This window comes from Bombina bombina, chromosome 1 (assembly GCF_027579735.1).
Source record: "Bombina bombina isolate aBomBom1 chromosome 1, aBomBom1.pri, whole genome shotgun sequence".
Taxonomy (NCBI): domain Eukaryota; kingdom Metazoa; phylum Chordata; class Amphibia; order Anura; family Bombinatoridae; genus Bombina; species Bombina bombina.
The window spans coordinates 563940789-563958468 of NC_069499.1; the positions used below are offsets into that span (position 1 = coordinate 563940789).

General features: G+C 37.4%; 1 protein-coding gene across 1 annotated transcript in view; it reads right to left on the bottom strand.

Annotated features, from left to right (window-relative positions):
* Positions 1-6058, bottom strand: part of UBE2G2 (ubiquitin conjugating enzyme E2 G2) — a 162501-nt gene extending 156443 nt beyond the window's left edge. Inside the window, exon 1 of the mRNA XM_053698763.1 lies at positions 5961-6058. Within this exon, the coding sequence (XP_053554738.1) occupies positions 5961-6003 (43 nt within the window). The 5' untranslated portion in view covers positions 6004-6058. The remainder of the gene's footprint in view (positions 1-5960) is intronic.
* Between the last annotated feature and the right edge of the window lie 11622 nt (positions 6059-17680).

Below are 17680 nucleotides of genomic sequence, written 5' to 3' on the forward strand. Positions count from 1 at the left end.
ATGTAACATTAACACCATCTAGTGGCACAATGCAGAACTCTATGCATAAGGAGCACTGGAATAAAGGTGGTTATAGTAATGGAAAATGAAGTGTATTGAAAATTGCTCTTTATGTTTGTTTATATATGAAATAGCTATTTTTCTAAATTAAAAACACATTTAAATTGGCTGAGCTTGCAGAAAACGCAGAAATCATTTATTTATTTTTTCTATACACGTCTCCTTATCTTATCTGTTTGACTATATACAAAGACATAATTTGGGCCTGATGATCTAAACCTCTCCGCTCAGGTGAGCTGATATAAAATCTCCAGCACTTTGAGATCCCTAGTGAAATTCTTAAAAGGCTGTTTTTGCTATATTTCTCCAAGAAGAGTTCCTGGCCTTTCTATTACCCCCTTATCATGTAAGCCTAAGAGCCATGCTGTTTGAAGATCACCTTCTTTAGAGAGGACTTCAACAGCGTGTCTCTTGGCAGGGCCCTCTACCAGTCTGATTCCTAAAAAATGTTTCCTTGTGTTCCACCTATGTTTAAAGCGCTGCGGAATCTGTTGGCGCTCTACAAATAATCGATAATAGTAACTCCTGGGGCTGATGTAAAACCTCAGTTTGCTGCAAATACAAATTAAACTGAAATGTTTTCATTAAAGATTAACGTGACTTTGCCTATAGTTTAATTTATATTACTTTTCTGTCGGTTAAACAAGTGAATTTTTAGCAAACTTTACGTGCATACAGCTGGCAAGATAATTCAGTGAGACCAGCTTCTTTAAAAGGCTTACAGCATTTCACAAGAATTGTGAGAACTTCAGTAACCCCTTGGGAACTCCCCTGTTAAGCTCAGGGAACCCCCTGTCCCTCCCACTTGCATTATTGTAATAAAAAAGCAGTACCTTATACTTAATATAAATCATTGCAATATTTATAATTAATCAATTTTACTTTATTATTTTTAAGTTAATTTGTGCAGTACCAATTACTTCCTGTCACAGCCCCACAAAAGCTCTGGGGGTCTCTACATATCTAGCTTGATATCATAAATCTATTAGAGTAATATGAGTTGGTTTACTATTCAGGGAATGCTAGAGAAAAAGTAGGTCTGATCTTGCTCATGCTCAAAAGAGGCAGAATGCAACCTAAGTTCTCAGCCTTAGAAAAGAAAGAAAAAGAATACACCTGTAGCACTCTGGCTTGACTCTCTATGGTGACAGTGTTGGGATTAATTTTTATTCTTAAACCAACACTTTCACCATAGAGAGTCAGGCCAGAGTGTTACAACAGTATTCTTTTTATTTCTTGTATAATTTGGTATTAGTAATACACAACACCACTCCCAAAATACAAGAATATTTAAAATTATTTGGTGGTTAGAGGTGTGACATATTCATGTATGCACCACTTTAATTAATTCTAAATTGATTGCCATGAGAAAGAGCCTTAAAGGGAAAGTCTACTTGTTTTTTATTGTTTAAAAAGATAGATAATGCCTTTACTACCTATTACCCATCTTTGCATAGCCAACATTGTTATATTAATATACTTAATCTCTAAGTTTGCCTGTTTCTAAGATAATGCAGGCTGTGCAATATCTCAGTACTTTTATTAGCTTTTGAAATCTTGCACAACAGCCAGACAGTGCTAGTTCATGTCATATCATTCTCCACAGGCGTGAGCACAATGTTAAGTAATATAAGAGCCAGCACCGATTGGCTAAAATGCAAGATTGTAAAAAACACTGAGATAATGGGCAGTCTGCAGGGTCTTAGATACAGGTAATCAGAGAGGTAAAAAGTATATTAATATACCAGTATTGGTTATGCAAAACTGGGGAATGAGTAATAAAGGGATTCTCTATCTTTTTAAACAATAAACATTTTCAAGTAGATTGTACCTTTAAGTATTGCATTTGAGATTATGTACATTTTAAGGCTAAGTTCTCAACATGTCTGCTCCCTTACCAAGCTGCAGACAGTGGCTATAGTGAGAATTTCTAAGAGCTTGTTTAGCAAAAAAATGAAACAAGTTATTTGCTGTCTTTAACACAATATGTTTCATTTTATGTTTAATTTTTATATATATTTTTTTACTAAAAAGGGCATTGTGTTATATCCCTTTAAAAGAATACACACTTATTCATAATTTCTGTATAGGTAGGGGAATTAAAAAGCAAAAACAGCTATTTCAAAATGACAAAATAAAGATAAGGTCCGATTTTGGAGCGGGGGGGGGGCAGGGTGGGCCCGATGCAATACAGAAAACAAAAAGTTGAGAGCGGCAGGGAAGGAGAGAGAGGGGATCCAAGTGGATGGGGATTTTGGCCCGTGTACACGGGCTTTAGAACTAGTTCATTATATCTGTTTAATACTGTAGAGGCTTTTATAGGCTAATTTTAAAACGTGAACACTTACCAACCAACACACTTTCTCTTTATGTAAGTCTAAAATAAAAAAATGTATTAAAATACATGTTTGAACAGAGGGGTTTTTGAAAAAACCCTCTTCAGGTTTAGCCTACTGAACTTACTAGGACTTGCAGTTGTGAAATACAATTCCAACTTTAGCCATACCCTACCTCTAATATCTCCTGTGAAGCTTCTTTACCAATGACACATCATGGGGGGAAGGGAGTTAAAGTTTCCTGTAAAATGCCAGCCGGAGCCATTAGTAACATGGTGGAAAAATTGTCAATGCAGCAGGTCTCACCTCAAACACACACTAGTCTATAATATATATACAGTATATATATATATATATATATATATATATATATATATATATATATATATATATATATATATATATTTACACACACACACACACACATAATATATATCATAGGGTTGTCCATAAATGTAACAAATTTGTTGATATAGGTGATCATTTTAAGAAAGCGTGATCACATGCCCCTGCTCACCTGGGAGTTTTTCTATGGAGGGACTATTACAGTGCCTCTATCTCACTCTTTCTGTTAAATATAGGGTAACCAGTCTCAAGTCAATGGCTGTTATAGTCAAAAAATGACATGCTCTAAATCAGGAGTGGGCAAGAGGTAGATTGCGGTCTACCAGTGGACCGTGAGTGAATTTTGAGGTGACCACCTGTAAGATTTCAGAAGTCTGCATAATAGGAGAAAGATTACTCACACAGACGGCAGTGAGGTTCTTCACTCAGAATCTAGAATTCTAGATAGAATCTAGATTCTGAGTGAAGTGCCTCGCCACCGTAGATGTGTAAGAAATCTTTTTTTTTTTTTTAAATTGGCTATGACTCTGAGTCTATGATGGCGGTATGGGCACTGTACTTCAGCATGCACAACCCAGCTGTAGCTGAACTCGCTGCCCCCACTTTGGTTACAGGTCCTGCCCCCTAATCAACCTGACATGGAGTCCAGCCAATAAAATTACTTTGTAGAATGAGTCTTGAGCCGTCTTGATTGTGAGACTACTTAACATACGCAGGCAAGGTATGCAAATAAGGTTGCTTGACGGTCCAGCGTGACGTTAAGAGAGAGCCCTTGCAGTAAGTAAAGACAAAGCACGGTTGTATTTGTTAAAAAACGCAGCTGATTTTTAAAGCTGTCCTATTTGTAGCAAAAATAAAATTTGCAGCCAGCATGTCCTATTTGTAGCAAAAATAAAATTTGCAGCCAGCAGGTCTTATTTGTAGCAAAAATAAAATTTTCAGCCAGCAGGTTCTATTTGTAGCAAAAATACAATTGTCAATTAGATAAATACAAAATAAATACATTATTGTAATTCTTATTATCAAGACTGGTGTCATTTGGAATAGAATAAGAGGTAGCCCTTGCCTTACAAAAGTCTGGCCACCCCTAGACCTAAGTGCTACTTCTACAATGTGTTTAACTCCTTTGCACTGCAGGGTCGCATGCCTTAAAATTACATGTTCTAATAAATTAGACCATGTAATTTTTCTACTATAATGGCCCTTTAAAGAAGGAATTTCCCAAATATAAAGGGTCAGAGACCTCTCTAATTTTAAGTGATCAACTATTAAAATGGCCCTTTAAAATGACATTTATCACTTTGAGATGGTAATATAAAATGATAATTTGTATACATTTATATATATACACATATATATATATATATATATATATATATATATATATATATATATATATATATATATATATACACACAGGTGGCCCTCGGTTTACAACGGTTCAATTTGCACCGTTTCAGAATAACAACCTTTTTTTTCAGTCATGTGACTGCTATTGAAATGCACTGAGAAGCAGTGCATTGATTGAAATAGCCAGTAGGTGGAGCTGTCCGCTTGTGTTGCTGCAAAGATATGCAAGCCAAGCAAGTTGAAATTAATCAGTTTAACCAGACCTGTGCTATCGAGCAGCTTGCAAAAGAACAAGATCTTCCTATCTATAAATCAGTCCAGATTGGAATGCATAGAAAGAACTGTTTGCACAAAAATGCAAGTAAAGTCTGTGTTGTGTGGTTATTTTATTAGATTTATAATGTTGTTTACCAAATGTTTTTGTTCATTTAACTTAGTTTAATTATATATTCTGTGTTGTGTGATTATTTTATTAGGTTTATAATGCTGTTTAGCATTTAAAGTCTTCATTTCAAAGCTTTAAAAATAATGTATTAGGTGTTACTTATGCCAATTTTGAGAGGGGTTGGAACCTAACTCCCTAACTTCCCATTGACTTACATTATAAACTGGGTTTCAATTTACAACAGTTTCGATTTACAACCATTCCTTCTGGAACCTAACCCCGGCGTAAACTGAGGGCTACCTGTATGTATGTATATATATATATATATATATATATATATATATATATATATATATATATATAAACTCTACAATATACTGTCCGTATTTATTTTGTCCCCTTTTCCTGTAATTCCATTCTGAAATTGTGAGCTTTCAGCTCCTGTTAGAAATGGTAGAGAAGAACCCTGTTATATTCCACTCAGCCATTGGCTGCACATTTTATAACTCACTAATTGGCCACAAAAGAGAAGGTAACCTAAGTTACAACATGGCAGCTCCCATTGTTTTAGAGACACTAAAACTTTACACTTATTTTGTCAGTATTTAAACATCTAATGAAACTTTAGAAAATACATCTACATGTTATTCTCAGACTAATATTTTATTTGAAAGCATCATTCTATCTAGCATTTATTAAGTGTATGCCTTTACATGGGAATATGAATACATTGCAGCTTTAAAATATAATAAATTGTCAAGAGAAAAAAAATTCAAGAGCTTTATTGGTGTTCAGAGTGCTATTTAAATAACTAAATGCCACTTTATTATACATTTAATTGGAATGACGAGCCCTTTATTAAAGAGACAGTCAACATCTTGCAATTATATTTAGATTAGCATATTAATTAGAACATTGTTGGCTGTTATTGTTTTAATACTATACTCCACACACTGTTTCATTTTTTTGGATATGCCAATCTGGATTTGAGTCTCAACGTGCTTACTGTCATTTTAAGCAAGTTAGAGCCCATACATTTAGATGGTTCTAAAACATTTACCCCATCTGTAAACTGAAATGACTCCCAGTTGACAATTATGTGCAAATGTTTAACCTGAGCATAGCAGATCATTTGAGCACATTGTCCTTTTTTAAAGGGACATTAAACACTTTCAGAGATGGTAATATAAAATGATAGATTAATCTTTTCTATGAATGCATCGTTTTAGCTAGCATTTATTTAGTGTTTAATGTCTTGTTTTATTACGCACTACCTGTTTCAGGGCTAGACTGTGTTTTGAATCTAAACGTCACTTTAAAAATGGACATGTGAACTGTGACAGTTATTGGTTCATATGCTGTTGATGAATTGGCTCCCCACTGGGGACAAACTGTAAGAGAGTTAAAGGTTGATACTTCCGTTAAGAAGAGCTGTTTATTTTCGATACACATTGTCCACAAACTAATCTCACAACACAACTTACGTTTATATTCGGCCATCAGCCGTTTCAACGCAGTACCCGCCATGACCCGGAGGTTTCCAGTTTGTTTACGGATTTGCTGTATCTACTTCCGGGACACGTCACGGCTGGATGGTAAAAATTGCGCATGAGCAGCACGGACCATAAAATTGCGCATGCGCTACTGTGTGACATCCTACAAAACAAAACATGGGGTTTTAATACTGTGGTTGTTTCGATTTGCTTGTGTATTCAGCCCATATTTCTGTAAATGAGGTAGAACGTGTTAAGCAAAGTTGGTACGGATCTTCATTATTGTTTTTTGATTGACATGTTAGTCATTTAACGGCTAAAGCACAGCGCATAAAGGGACGTTCCCTGTCAGGTAGTGGACTGATAGCTGATGTGCACTGAAAATATTCGTGAAACGTCTGCAAATAAAATGTATTTATTAAATAAAAGTATTAACCCCTCACAAATACTATAATGGATGGTGGTGCAGCCTTTTTTAAAAGGGGTAGAAAACATTTTTTATTTTAAACGTGTGGCCAGTGAACAATTTTAATTTCAAACACCTATATAAATACGCAAACTTGCAATGAATGGACTATTAGCAATAGCATAGATATGGGAGATAGGTATGGCAGATAAAAGGTTGGAGGGCAACATTTTGGTCCAAGGACCTTAATTTGATACGCTTGTTATATCCTGCTATATTCTACTAACTTCCTAACAGACAGCTAGATTACGAGTTGAGCGTTATGACTCAAATAGCAGCGTTATGGGCTATAACGCATCATTTTCCCTTACAAGTTTCCGTATCACCACAAAAATCATCTACGCTCAAATCCCTAACGCTCTCCCAGACCAGTAGTTATTGATATATCGCTACCATAAACATTCACAAATCACTTCAAAAATATTATACAAAGTACACTTACACTCATACAAACACTGTACATTTTTTTTTTTTTTTTAAAACAAATATAACTGATAAAAGATACGAGATCTCGGGTGTTTGAAAAAAAATGCACACAAACCCCTTTTACATTAACTTACATAGATATACATGAACTTACTCAAATTTAGCTACATCTACGTACAAATATCATCACATACATACAGACATCGATACATACAAACAATATACAGCATATTACCTACACAAAACATTTTTTTAATATGAAATTAACATGATTTCGGTACTTTTTCTCAGAATGACATGACGCCACTCACTTTAAGCTCAACAGAAGTGTTGGAAGTTTTTTTTCTTTCAATTTCTAGCCTCCATTGACTTCTATGGTGAATACGTGCTCGTGCATGCGACTGGCCTCTTTCCGTAACGCACGCAATAATTATTTTTTTTAAAACTTGTAATGACAGCGTTATAATTGTGGCGCTAATTCATTTATTCTTGCGTTGGTCCCGCAATGACAAATAAATCAAGAAATATACTATTTGACACTGGAGTTATGTGTTTTACATGTGTGAACATCACTACAACATAAAAATCTTTTATGAAATTACATTACATCAACTATAAATCACGATCAATTCTATCATCACCAGTACGAAATCTGTTTCAAGAATTAACTCATATTTAAACGGACATAAAAAATACTTTTTAAGATTTCATTATTCAGAAACAGTAGGCAATTTTAAACACTTGTCTCATTTACGTCTATTATAGCATTTAATTTATTATCTTTAAATGCTTTGTTGAACAGAATATCTAGATAGGCTCACCAGATGATGATGATTGATGGCTGCACATAGATTGAGAAAGGCAATCTGCCGAAACTCGTTGCTCCTTTTTGTCCCTAACCGGCTTCCGTAGCCACAAAGACTTGTCAAGCAAGTCACAGCTGAGTTCTGATTACGGAACAGAGAAAGCTGCTACATAGTAGCAATTCAAGTGTGAAAGACTGAGCGCCTAAACGGCCACCCACGTTTACCATCCAAGACACGATTTTAACGTGAAGCCGGAGCTTCCAACAAAATATCCCTACAGTCTGGATCAGAGATCGATATCTTACCTGGTAACAAGACACCTCCAGAAGATCGTTTAGAAGCAAGATAACCGGCATGAGGATACAAGACACCATTCAGTGTAAGTAAGCATTTAACCTTTATTATAACTTTTTATACTTGGTGACAATAAATTCCTGTCTCATTTCAGGAATCCCAGAATATCTGTGCAGTTTTTTAGGATTACAGCTGCTCTGAATAACTCACATCTTCAACAACCAACGATATTGGACTTATTGTTCACTAAAATACTTTTTTTTTTGCATATAACTGTCTCAATTGTTTTTATACAATTGTTTTATACTGCTTTAGCATTATTTATATAATATTCTGTGCACATATATGTGTTTTTTATATATACTAAAATAGCTTTTTATTGATTAAAATAATTATATTTAAGCCGGATACTACTCTTTTTAAGCTCTTTGCAGAGCGCCGCAGCTACATATTTGGTGCAACTCTGATTGCACTAAAACTTTTGTTGTAACTCTTTGTACTTTGGGAATTAAAGGGAAATTTCCCTCAGCTGCTGGTTTTTAGAGTGCTATTCTCTTTAGCGCAGTAAAATTTTACCCCTATTTTTGATAATTGGCTGCACATAGATGCCTTTTGTCTTTTCCTCACACATGTGCATTGCTATTTATTCAACAAACGATATATAAACAATGAACACATTTACATCATACAAGTACATTGGAAGGTTGTTTAACATTGGATTCTCTCTCTGAATCATGACAGAGAAATTATGGCTTCATTGTCCCTTTAACATCACAATTTACTCATAATATACCATTAGGAATTCCTTAGAATAATAAAATATCCTTAGAAAATATTATAGTTGTCGCTTTTTTGGAAGGAACAACAATAAATGAACAGCTGTGGGAGAGAATCACAATACATACATATATGTACATAACACACATCACACAACAACAAAACACACATTTATCTTTTTAATCATCACACATTAAGAATGTTGCAAACTACAACAACAGAACGCAGATTTGGAAACTAGACAGGCATGTTGCTAATATGATGACATCATTCTAAGCTTCAACCATACATTTCCAGCATTAGGACTGTACCGCCCCTTTCATCAGTTTCTCAGTCAATATTACATATACGTAGACGAGAGGTTGGAAGATCTTCATTATTATTGCGATTTCAATGGGAAACGTAAAATATTGAAATCTCGCCAATCACATATATATTTTATAGATGTCAGCCGTTACTTTATCATTTTGCAACAATATTGCAGCAACCTTGATCAATCAGATTCTATGCCATGTCTATGCACACATTATACACAAGTATGCACTTTCAATCATGTTACTGTGGACGTGTGTTTTTTTACTATAACATTGCGTTTACTAAGTATTTGTTACGCATATGAACAAACATTACGAAGATGCACTGTATATGTTAGATTTTACACTTTAAAACTTTTACATTACGATTTATTGGGGGGGGGGGGATTTAATCAAACACAAAAAAAAAAAAAAAAAACACTTTGAAAGCATTCGCGCCGCTCAGATACAATCAAGTGTATACAATCAGCAATCATTATGAACACGCTACCATTGGACAATTTGCACTATAAATCACCCAAACACCATGGCCAAAGCGTCTCTTGTGATCGACATTGTATCAAATCGCTTTTGTGTGTTTGCATACCTTGTTACTCCTTTGCCCTGCTGTTTGGCTTTGTGCTGCTTGGCTTTTCAAATATGGATAACCCCCAGTTAGCTTGTGTAAGTGCTGTTGGACAAGTTTTGTACAACAGAATCAAGCAGGGCTCTGCGTCTCCAAGAGAGGCGTGGGGAAAGTCTGATTAGAGGTCCTCGTATTCACAGGGTAACACTCACCTTGGAGAACATGAGCGACTTTGAGGTTTTCGACAAGTATAGGCTCAATCGACAGCAGTTCATGAGCCTTTACAATGTACTTAAACCTTACCTGGAACCACGCAAATGTATGCGGACTGCGATACCTGGCATATCCAAGATGCTATGCTACATACATGTCCTGGCATCCGGAAACTTTCAATCCGGAGAGGGGGTACATATCTGGGTTGTCCCAGGGTACCTTTTCTGTGGTTTTTGACAAGTTTCTGAACGCCATGATACGAATTAGTAGGCTTTACATAGGATTCCCTCAAAATGAGGACGATTGGAGGCGACTCGAGTGAATTCTATGCAATAACTGAAATGCCCAATGTTTTGGGAGCAATAGATTGCACCCATATTACGCTGCGTGCTCCAGCAGAAGAGGGCCCCTACCAAAATCGCAAACCCTTTCATAGTTTGAACGTGCAGTTTGTTTGTGACGCATGGATAAGAATTATGCAGGTGTGTGCGAATTTCAGGGGGGGACAGTCATGATGCCCGTATCCTCAGGCAGTCATCACTCTGGTGGCAGTTTGAAGACAGACAGTTTCCCCATGGGTGGCTCGTTGATACTTGTGCACAGCATGGTTAAGAAGTTAGACAATTGCCACTGTAATGTTCGCTAACAGTTGTGTTTGTGTAATGTGCAAAATGTGCAGATATAGGATGCGCTTTAACCATTTATTTGTCTCTTTCAGCAAATGTCTAGTTTTAGCGAAAAACAGATATGTAGCAAGTCATAGCTTAAATGTGCAGATATAGGATTTGCTTTAACCATTTATTTGTCTCTTTCAGCAAATGTCTAGTTTTAGGGAAAAACAGATATGTAGCATGTCATGGCTTAAATGTGCAGATATAGGAGGCGTTTTAACCATTTATTTGTCTCTTTCAGCAAATGTCTATTTTTAGTGAAAAACAGATATGTAGTAGGTCATAGCTTAAATGCGTAGATATAGGATGCGCTTTAACCATTTATTTGTCTCTTTCAGCAAATGTCTAGTTTTAGAAACAGATATGTAGCAGGTCATAGCTTAAATGTGCAGATATAGGATGCGCTTTAACCATTTATTTGTCTCTTTCAGCAAATGTCTAGTTTTAGCTAAAAACAGATATGTAGCAGGTCATAGCTTAAATGTGCAGATATAGGATGCGCTTTAACCATTTATTTGTCTCTTTCAGCAAATGTCTAGTTTTAGCGAAAAATAGATATGTAGCAGGTCATAGCTTAAATGTGAAGATATAGGATGCGCTTTAACCATTTATTTTAGATATGTGCATGATCGAAAAATTTGTTTCAGTTCAGATTGATTCAGATTTTTTCGAATTTCGGTTCGGACCGATTCGTATTCGGCAAAATTTAAATGAATTCGTTTCGGATTTATTCGGATTCGAATAAATTCGGCTGAATTTGGTTTGATTCGTTTCGGTTCCGAAATTCGGAATTTCGGTATGTGTTAGGTGGGATATGCTGTGTATTAGACTAGTATTATGTACTGTATATTAGGTGTAACCCATAGCAGAGTGATATAACCTAAAACCTAATATACTGTACAATACTAGTGTAATACACGGCCATCCGAATCTACCGAATAAAGTCAGTAGTTAAGAGCTTTATGGGCTAACACCGGAATATAAAGCTCTTAACTACAGTGCTACAAAGTACACTAACACCCATAAACTACCTATGAACCACTAAACCGAGGCCCCCCACATCGCAAACACTATCATAAAATTATTTAACCTCTAATCTGCCGACCGGACACCGCCGCCACCTACATTATTGCTATGAACCCCTAATCTGCTGTCCCTAACATCGCCGACACCTACATTATAGTTATTAACCCCTAATCTGCCCCCCCCCACGTCGCCGCAACCTAACTACAAGTATTAACCCCTAATCTGCCGACCGGACATCGCCGCCACTATAATAAATGTATTAACCCCTAAACCGCCGCACTCCCGCCTCGCAAACACTATAATAAATTTTATTAACCCCTAATCTGCCCCCCTCCCAACGTCCCCACAACCTAACTACAAGTATTAACGCCTAATCTGCCGACCGGACCTCGCCGCCACTATAACAAATGTATTAACCCCTAAACCGCCCCACTCCCGCCTTGAAAACACTATAATAAATTTTATTAACTCCTAGTCTGCCCGCCGCAACCTAACTACAAGTATTAACCCCTAATCTGCCGACCGGACATCGCCGCCACGATAATACATTTATTAACCCCTAAACCGCCGCACTCCCGCCTCACAAACACTATAATACATTTTATTAACCCTTAATCTGTCCTCCCTAACATCGCCACCACCTACCTACAATTATTAACCCCTAATCTCCCGCCCCAACGTCGCCACTACTATAATAAAGTTATTAACCCCTAAACCTAAGTCTAACCCTAACACCCCCCTAACAAAAATATAATTTAAATAAAACGAAATAATATTACTATAATTAAATAAATTAATCCTATTTAAAACTAAATACTTACCTGTAAAATAAACCCTAATATAGCTACAATATAACTAATAGTTACATTGTAGCTATTTTAGGATTTATATTTATTTTACAGGCAACTTTGTATTTATTTTAACTAGGTACAATAGTTATTAAATAGTTATTAACTATTTAATAACTACCTAGCTAAAATAAATACAAATTTACCTGTAAAATAAATCCTAACCTAAGTTACAATTACACCTAACACTACACTATCATTTAATTAATTAATTAAATTAATCCTATTTAAAACTAACTGCTTAAAGGGACAGTATACACTCATTTTTATATAACTACATGTAATAGACACTACTATAAAGAATAAGATGCACAGATACTGATATAAAAATCCAGTATAAAACTGTTTGAAAACTTACTTAGAAGCTGTCAGTTTGGCTCTGTTGAAAAGGCAGCTGGAAAGCCCACTGCAAGTGGCAAATAAGACACTCCCCCCTTCCCCCTTCTTTTGCATATGAAAAGACCCTTTACACAAACAGGAGCAAGCTGGAGAAGGTAGCTGACAGTATTCACATAAAACTTTGGGGCTTGGTTAGGAGTCTGAAAATCAGAGCAATGTTATTGAAAAATAAGCAAAACTATACATTTATTTTAAAAAAAAAGCTTTATGGGCTATATAAATAGATCATCTACAAAACATTTATGCAAAGAAAAAATGAGTGTATAATGGCCCTTTAACTGTAAAATAAACCCTATATAGCTACAATATAACTATTAGTTACATTGTAGCTATTTTAGGATTTATATTTATTTTACAGGCAACTTTGTATTTATTTTAACTAGGTACAATAGCTATTAAATAGTTAATAACTATTTAATAGCTACCTAGTTAAAATAATTACAAAATTACCTGTAAAATAAATCCTAACCTAAGTTACAATTAAACCTAACACTACACTATCATTAAATAAATGAACTACAAGTAGCTACAATTAAATAAACTAAACTAATGTACAAAAAAAAAAACACCAAATTACAAAAAATAAAAAAATATTACAAGAATTTTAAACTAATTACACCTAATCTAACCCTAATAAAATAAAAAAAAAAACAAAATAATAAAAGTCCTTACCCTATTCTACATTATAAAGTATCAGCTCTTTTACCAGCCCTTAAAAGGGCTTTTTTGCGGGGCATGCACCAAAGTAATCAGCTCTTTTGCCTGTAAAAAAAATACAACCCCCCCAACATTAAAACCCACCACCCACATACCCCTACTCTAACCCACCCAAACCCCCCTTAAATAAACCTAACACTACCCCCCTGAAGATCTCCCTACCTTGAGTCGTCTTCACACAGCCGGGCCGAAGTCTTCATCCGATGGGGCAGAAGAGGACAACCAGACCGGCAGAAGTCTTCATCCAAGCGGGGCAAGAAGAGGTCTTCCATCCATCAGAAGTCTTCATCCAGGCGGCATTTTCTATCTTCATCCATCCGGAGCGGAGCGGCAGCATCCTGAAGACATCCGACGCGGAGCATCCTCTTCTTTCTTGATCCGACGACTAAATGACGGTACCTTTAAGTGATGTCATCCAAGATGGCGTCCCTTGAATTCCGATTGGCTGATAGGATTCTATCAGCCAATCAGAATTAAGTTAGGAAAAATCTGATTGGCTGATTCAATCAGCCAATCAGATTGAAGTTCAATCCGATTGGCTGATCCAATCAGCCAATCGGATTGAACTTGAATCTGATTGGCTGATTCAATCAGCCAATCAGATTTTTCTACCTTAATTCCGATTGGCTGATAGAATCCTATCAGCCAATCGGAATTCGACGGACGTCATCTTGGATGACGTCATTTAAAGGTACTTCATTCCTCGTTCAGTCGTCGTGCCAGATGGATGCTCCGCGGCGGAGGAGCGAAGAAAGAAGATTGAAGATGCCGCTTTGCTTGAAGACATCGCCGGATGGAAGAAGACTTCACTGCCGCTTGATTGAAGACATCGCCCAGATGGAAGACTTCTCTGCCGCTTGATTGAAGACATTGCCCGGATCGGATGAAGAGTTCTGCCCGGCTGGGTGAAGACAAGGTAGGGAGATCTTCAGGGGGGTAGTGTTAGGTTTTTTTAAGGGGGGTTTGGGTGGGTTTAGAATAGGGGTATGTGGGTGGTGGGTTGTAATGTTGGGGGGCGGTATTGTGTTTTTTTTTTACTGGCAAAAGAGCTGTTTTCTTTGGGGCATGCCCCGCAAAAGGCCCTTTTAAGGGCTGGTAAGGTAAAAGAGCTGTTAACTTTTTTAATTTAGAATAGGGTAGGGAATTTTTTTTATTTTGGGGGGCTTTATTATTTTATTAGGGGGCTTAGAATAGGTGTAATTAGCTTAAAAATCTTGTAATCTTTTTTTATTTTTTGTAATTTAGTGTTTGTTTGTTTTTTGTAATTTAGTTTAGTTTATTTAATTGTATTTTAGTTTAGATATTTGTAGTTTATTTAATTTATTGATAGTGTAGGTGTATTTGTAACTTAGGTTAGGATTTATTTTACAGGTAAATTGGTAATTATTTTAACTAGGTAGCTATTAAATAGTTATTAACTATTTAATAGCTATTGTACCTAGTTAAAATAAATACCAAGTTACCTGTAAAATAAATATAAACCCTAAAATAGCTACAATGTAATTATTAATTACATTGTAGCTATCTTAGGGTTTATTTTATAGGTAAGTATTTAGATTTAAATAGGATATTTTAATTAATAATATTAATATTAATTAGATTTATTTTAATAAGAATTTAGTTAGGGATGTTAGAGTTAGATAGGGTTATTATACTTAATATATATATAATATAATAACGATATTAACTATATTAACCCTAATATAATTAGGGTTAATATAGTTAATATATATAATATAATAACTATATTAACTATATTAACCCTAATATAATTAGGGTTAATATAGTTAATATAGCTGGCGGCGGTGTAGGGGGATTAGATTAGGGGTTAATGTGTTTAATATAGGTGGCGGCGGTGTAGGGGGATTAAATTAGGGGTTAATATTTTTAAAATGGATGGCGGCGGGGTAGGATCTCACTTTAGGGGGTAGGTAAGGTAGATGGCGGCGGTGTAAGGGGCTCACTTTAGGGGGTAGGTAAGGTAGATGGCGGCGGGGTAGGGGCTCTCTTTAGGGGGTAGGTAAGGTAGATGGCGGCGGTGTAAGGGGCTCACTTTAGGGGGTAGGTAAGGTAGATGGCGGCGGTGTAAGGGGCTCACTTTAGGGGGTAGGTAAGGTAGATGGCGGCGGGGTAGGGACTCACTTTAGGGGGTAGGTAAGGTAGATGGCAGCGGGGTAGGGGCTCACTTTAGGGGGTAGGTAAGGTAGATGGTGGCGGTGTAAGGGGCTCACTTTAGGGAGTAGGTAAGGTAGATGGCGGCGGTGTAAGGGGCTCACTTTAGGGGGTAGGTAAGGTAGATGGCGGCGGTGTAAGGGGCTCACTTTAGGGGGTAGGTAAGGTAGATGGCGGTGGTGTAAGGGGCTCACTTTAGGGGGTAGGTAAGGTAGATGGCGGCGGGGTAGGGGCTCACATTAGGGGGTTATAGATTTAATATAGCTGGCGGCGGGGTCCGGGAGCGGCGGTTTAGGGGTTAATAACTTTATTAGGTGGCGGCGGGGTCCGGGAGCGGCGGTTTAGGGGTTAATACATGGGAGGCGTGTTAGACAGTATGGGTGATTTAATAATTTAGTCAGGTTTTGTAGGCGCCGGCAGTTTCTAAAGTGCTGTAAGTCACTGGTGACTCCAGAAATTTGTACTTACGCAGATTTCTGGATATCGCTGGTTTGTCAGACTTACGGCACTTTAGCCTCTGACTGCGCCGTATATGGGATAGCTCGAATATCAGATCGCGCCCATAGCTGCTCCTCTCCCTATAGATACCACAGCACACTGCCTGCAAATGCTCCTCCCATGCCAGATACTGAGCCTTCCTGCTCTAGGTACCACAATGTATAGCTGATCCTATTCCTATAAATGCCACAGTGCACTGACTGAAAATGCTCCTCACATGCCAGATACTGAGCCTTCCTGCTTTAGGTACTAATGTACTCATACTGCCGATATAGCTGCTCCTCTCCCTATAGATACCACAGCACACTGCCTGCAAATGCTCCTTCCCTGCCAGATACTGAGCCTTCCTGCTTTAGGTACTAAAGTACACATACTGCTGATATAGCTGCTCCTCTCCCTATATATACCACAGCACACTGCCTGCAAATGCTCCTCACATGCCAGATACTGAGCCTTCCTGCTTTAGGTACTAATGTACTCATACTGCCGATATAGCTGCTCCTCTCCCTATAGATACCACAGCACACTGCCTGCAAATGCTCCTTCCCTGCCAGATACTGAGCCTTCCTGCGTTAGGTACTAATGTACTCATACTGCAGATATAGCTGCTCCTTTCCCTATAGATACCACAGTAAACAGTCTGCAGACTCACATTCACAACATTTGGTACGAACATGCATACTCAGATGACTACAGATGATGGGTACATGCCAGTGTGCCACAAGTCAGATGCTTCAGATGGTGAATGGAGCCAAAAACATTGTCTGTCTCAGAAGAGTTTATAGAACACGTCTACTCCATATTGATAATTTATATCCCTAAAACACATTTATGGGTATGCATGTTCGTACCAAATGCTGTGAATGTGAGTCTGCAGACTGTTTACTGTGGTATCTATAGGGAGAGGAGCAGCTATATCTGCAGTATGAGTACATTAGTACCTAACGCAGGAAGGCTCAGTATCTGGCAGGGAAGGAGCATTTGCAGGCAGTGTGCTGTGGTATCTATAGGGAGAGGAGCAGCTATATCGGCAGTATGAGTACATTAGTACCTAAAGCAGGAAGGCTCAGTATCTGGCATGTGAGGAGCATTTGCAGGCAGTGTGCTGTGGTATATATAGGGAGAGGAGCAGCTATATCAGCAGTATGTGTACATTAGTACCTAAAGCAGGAAGGCTCAGTATCTGGCAGGGAAGGAGCATTTGCAGGCAGTGTGCTGTGGTATCTATAGGGAGAGGAGCAGCTATATCGGCAGTATGAGTACATTAGTACCTAAAGCAGGAAGGCTCAGTATCTGGCATGTGAGGAGCATTTTCAGTCAGTGCACTGTGGCATTTATAGGAATAGGATCAGCTATACATTGTGGTACCTAGAGCAGGAAGGCTCAGTATCTGGCAGGGGAGGAGCCTTTGCAGGCAGTGTGCTGTGATATCTCAGGAAGAGGAGCAGCTATATCGGCAGTATGTGTACATTGTGGTACCTGATATGTAAAGATTATGGTCCCTATGCTCTGTCTGTTT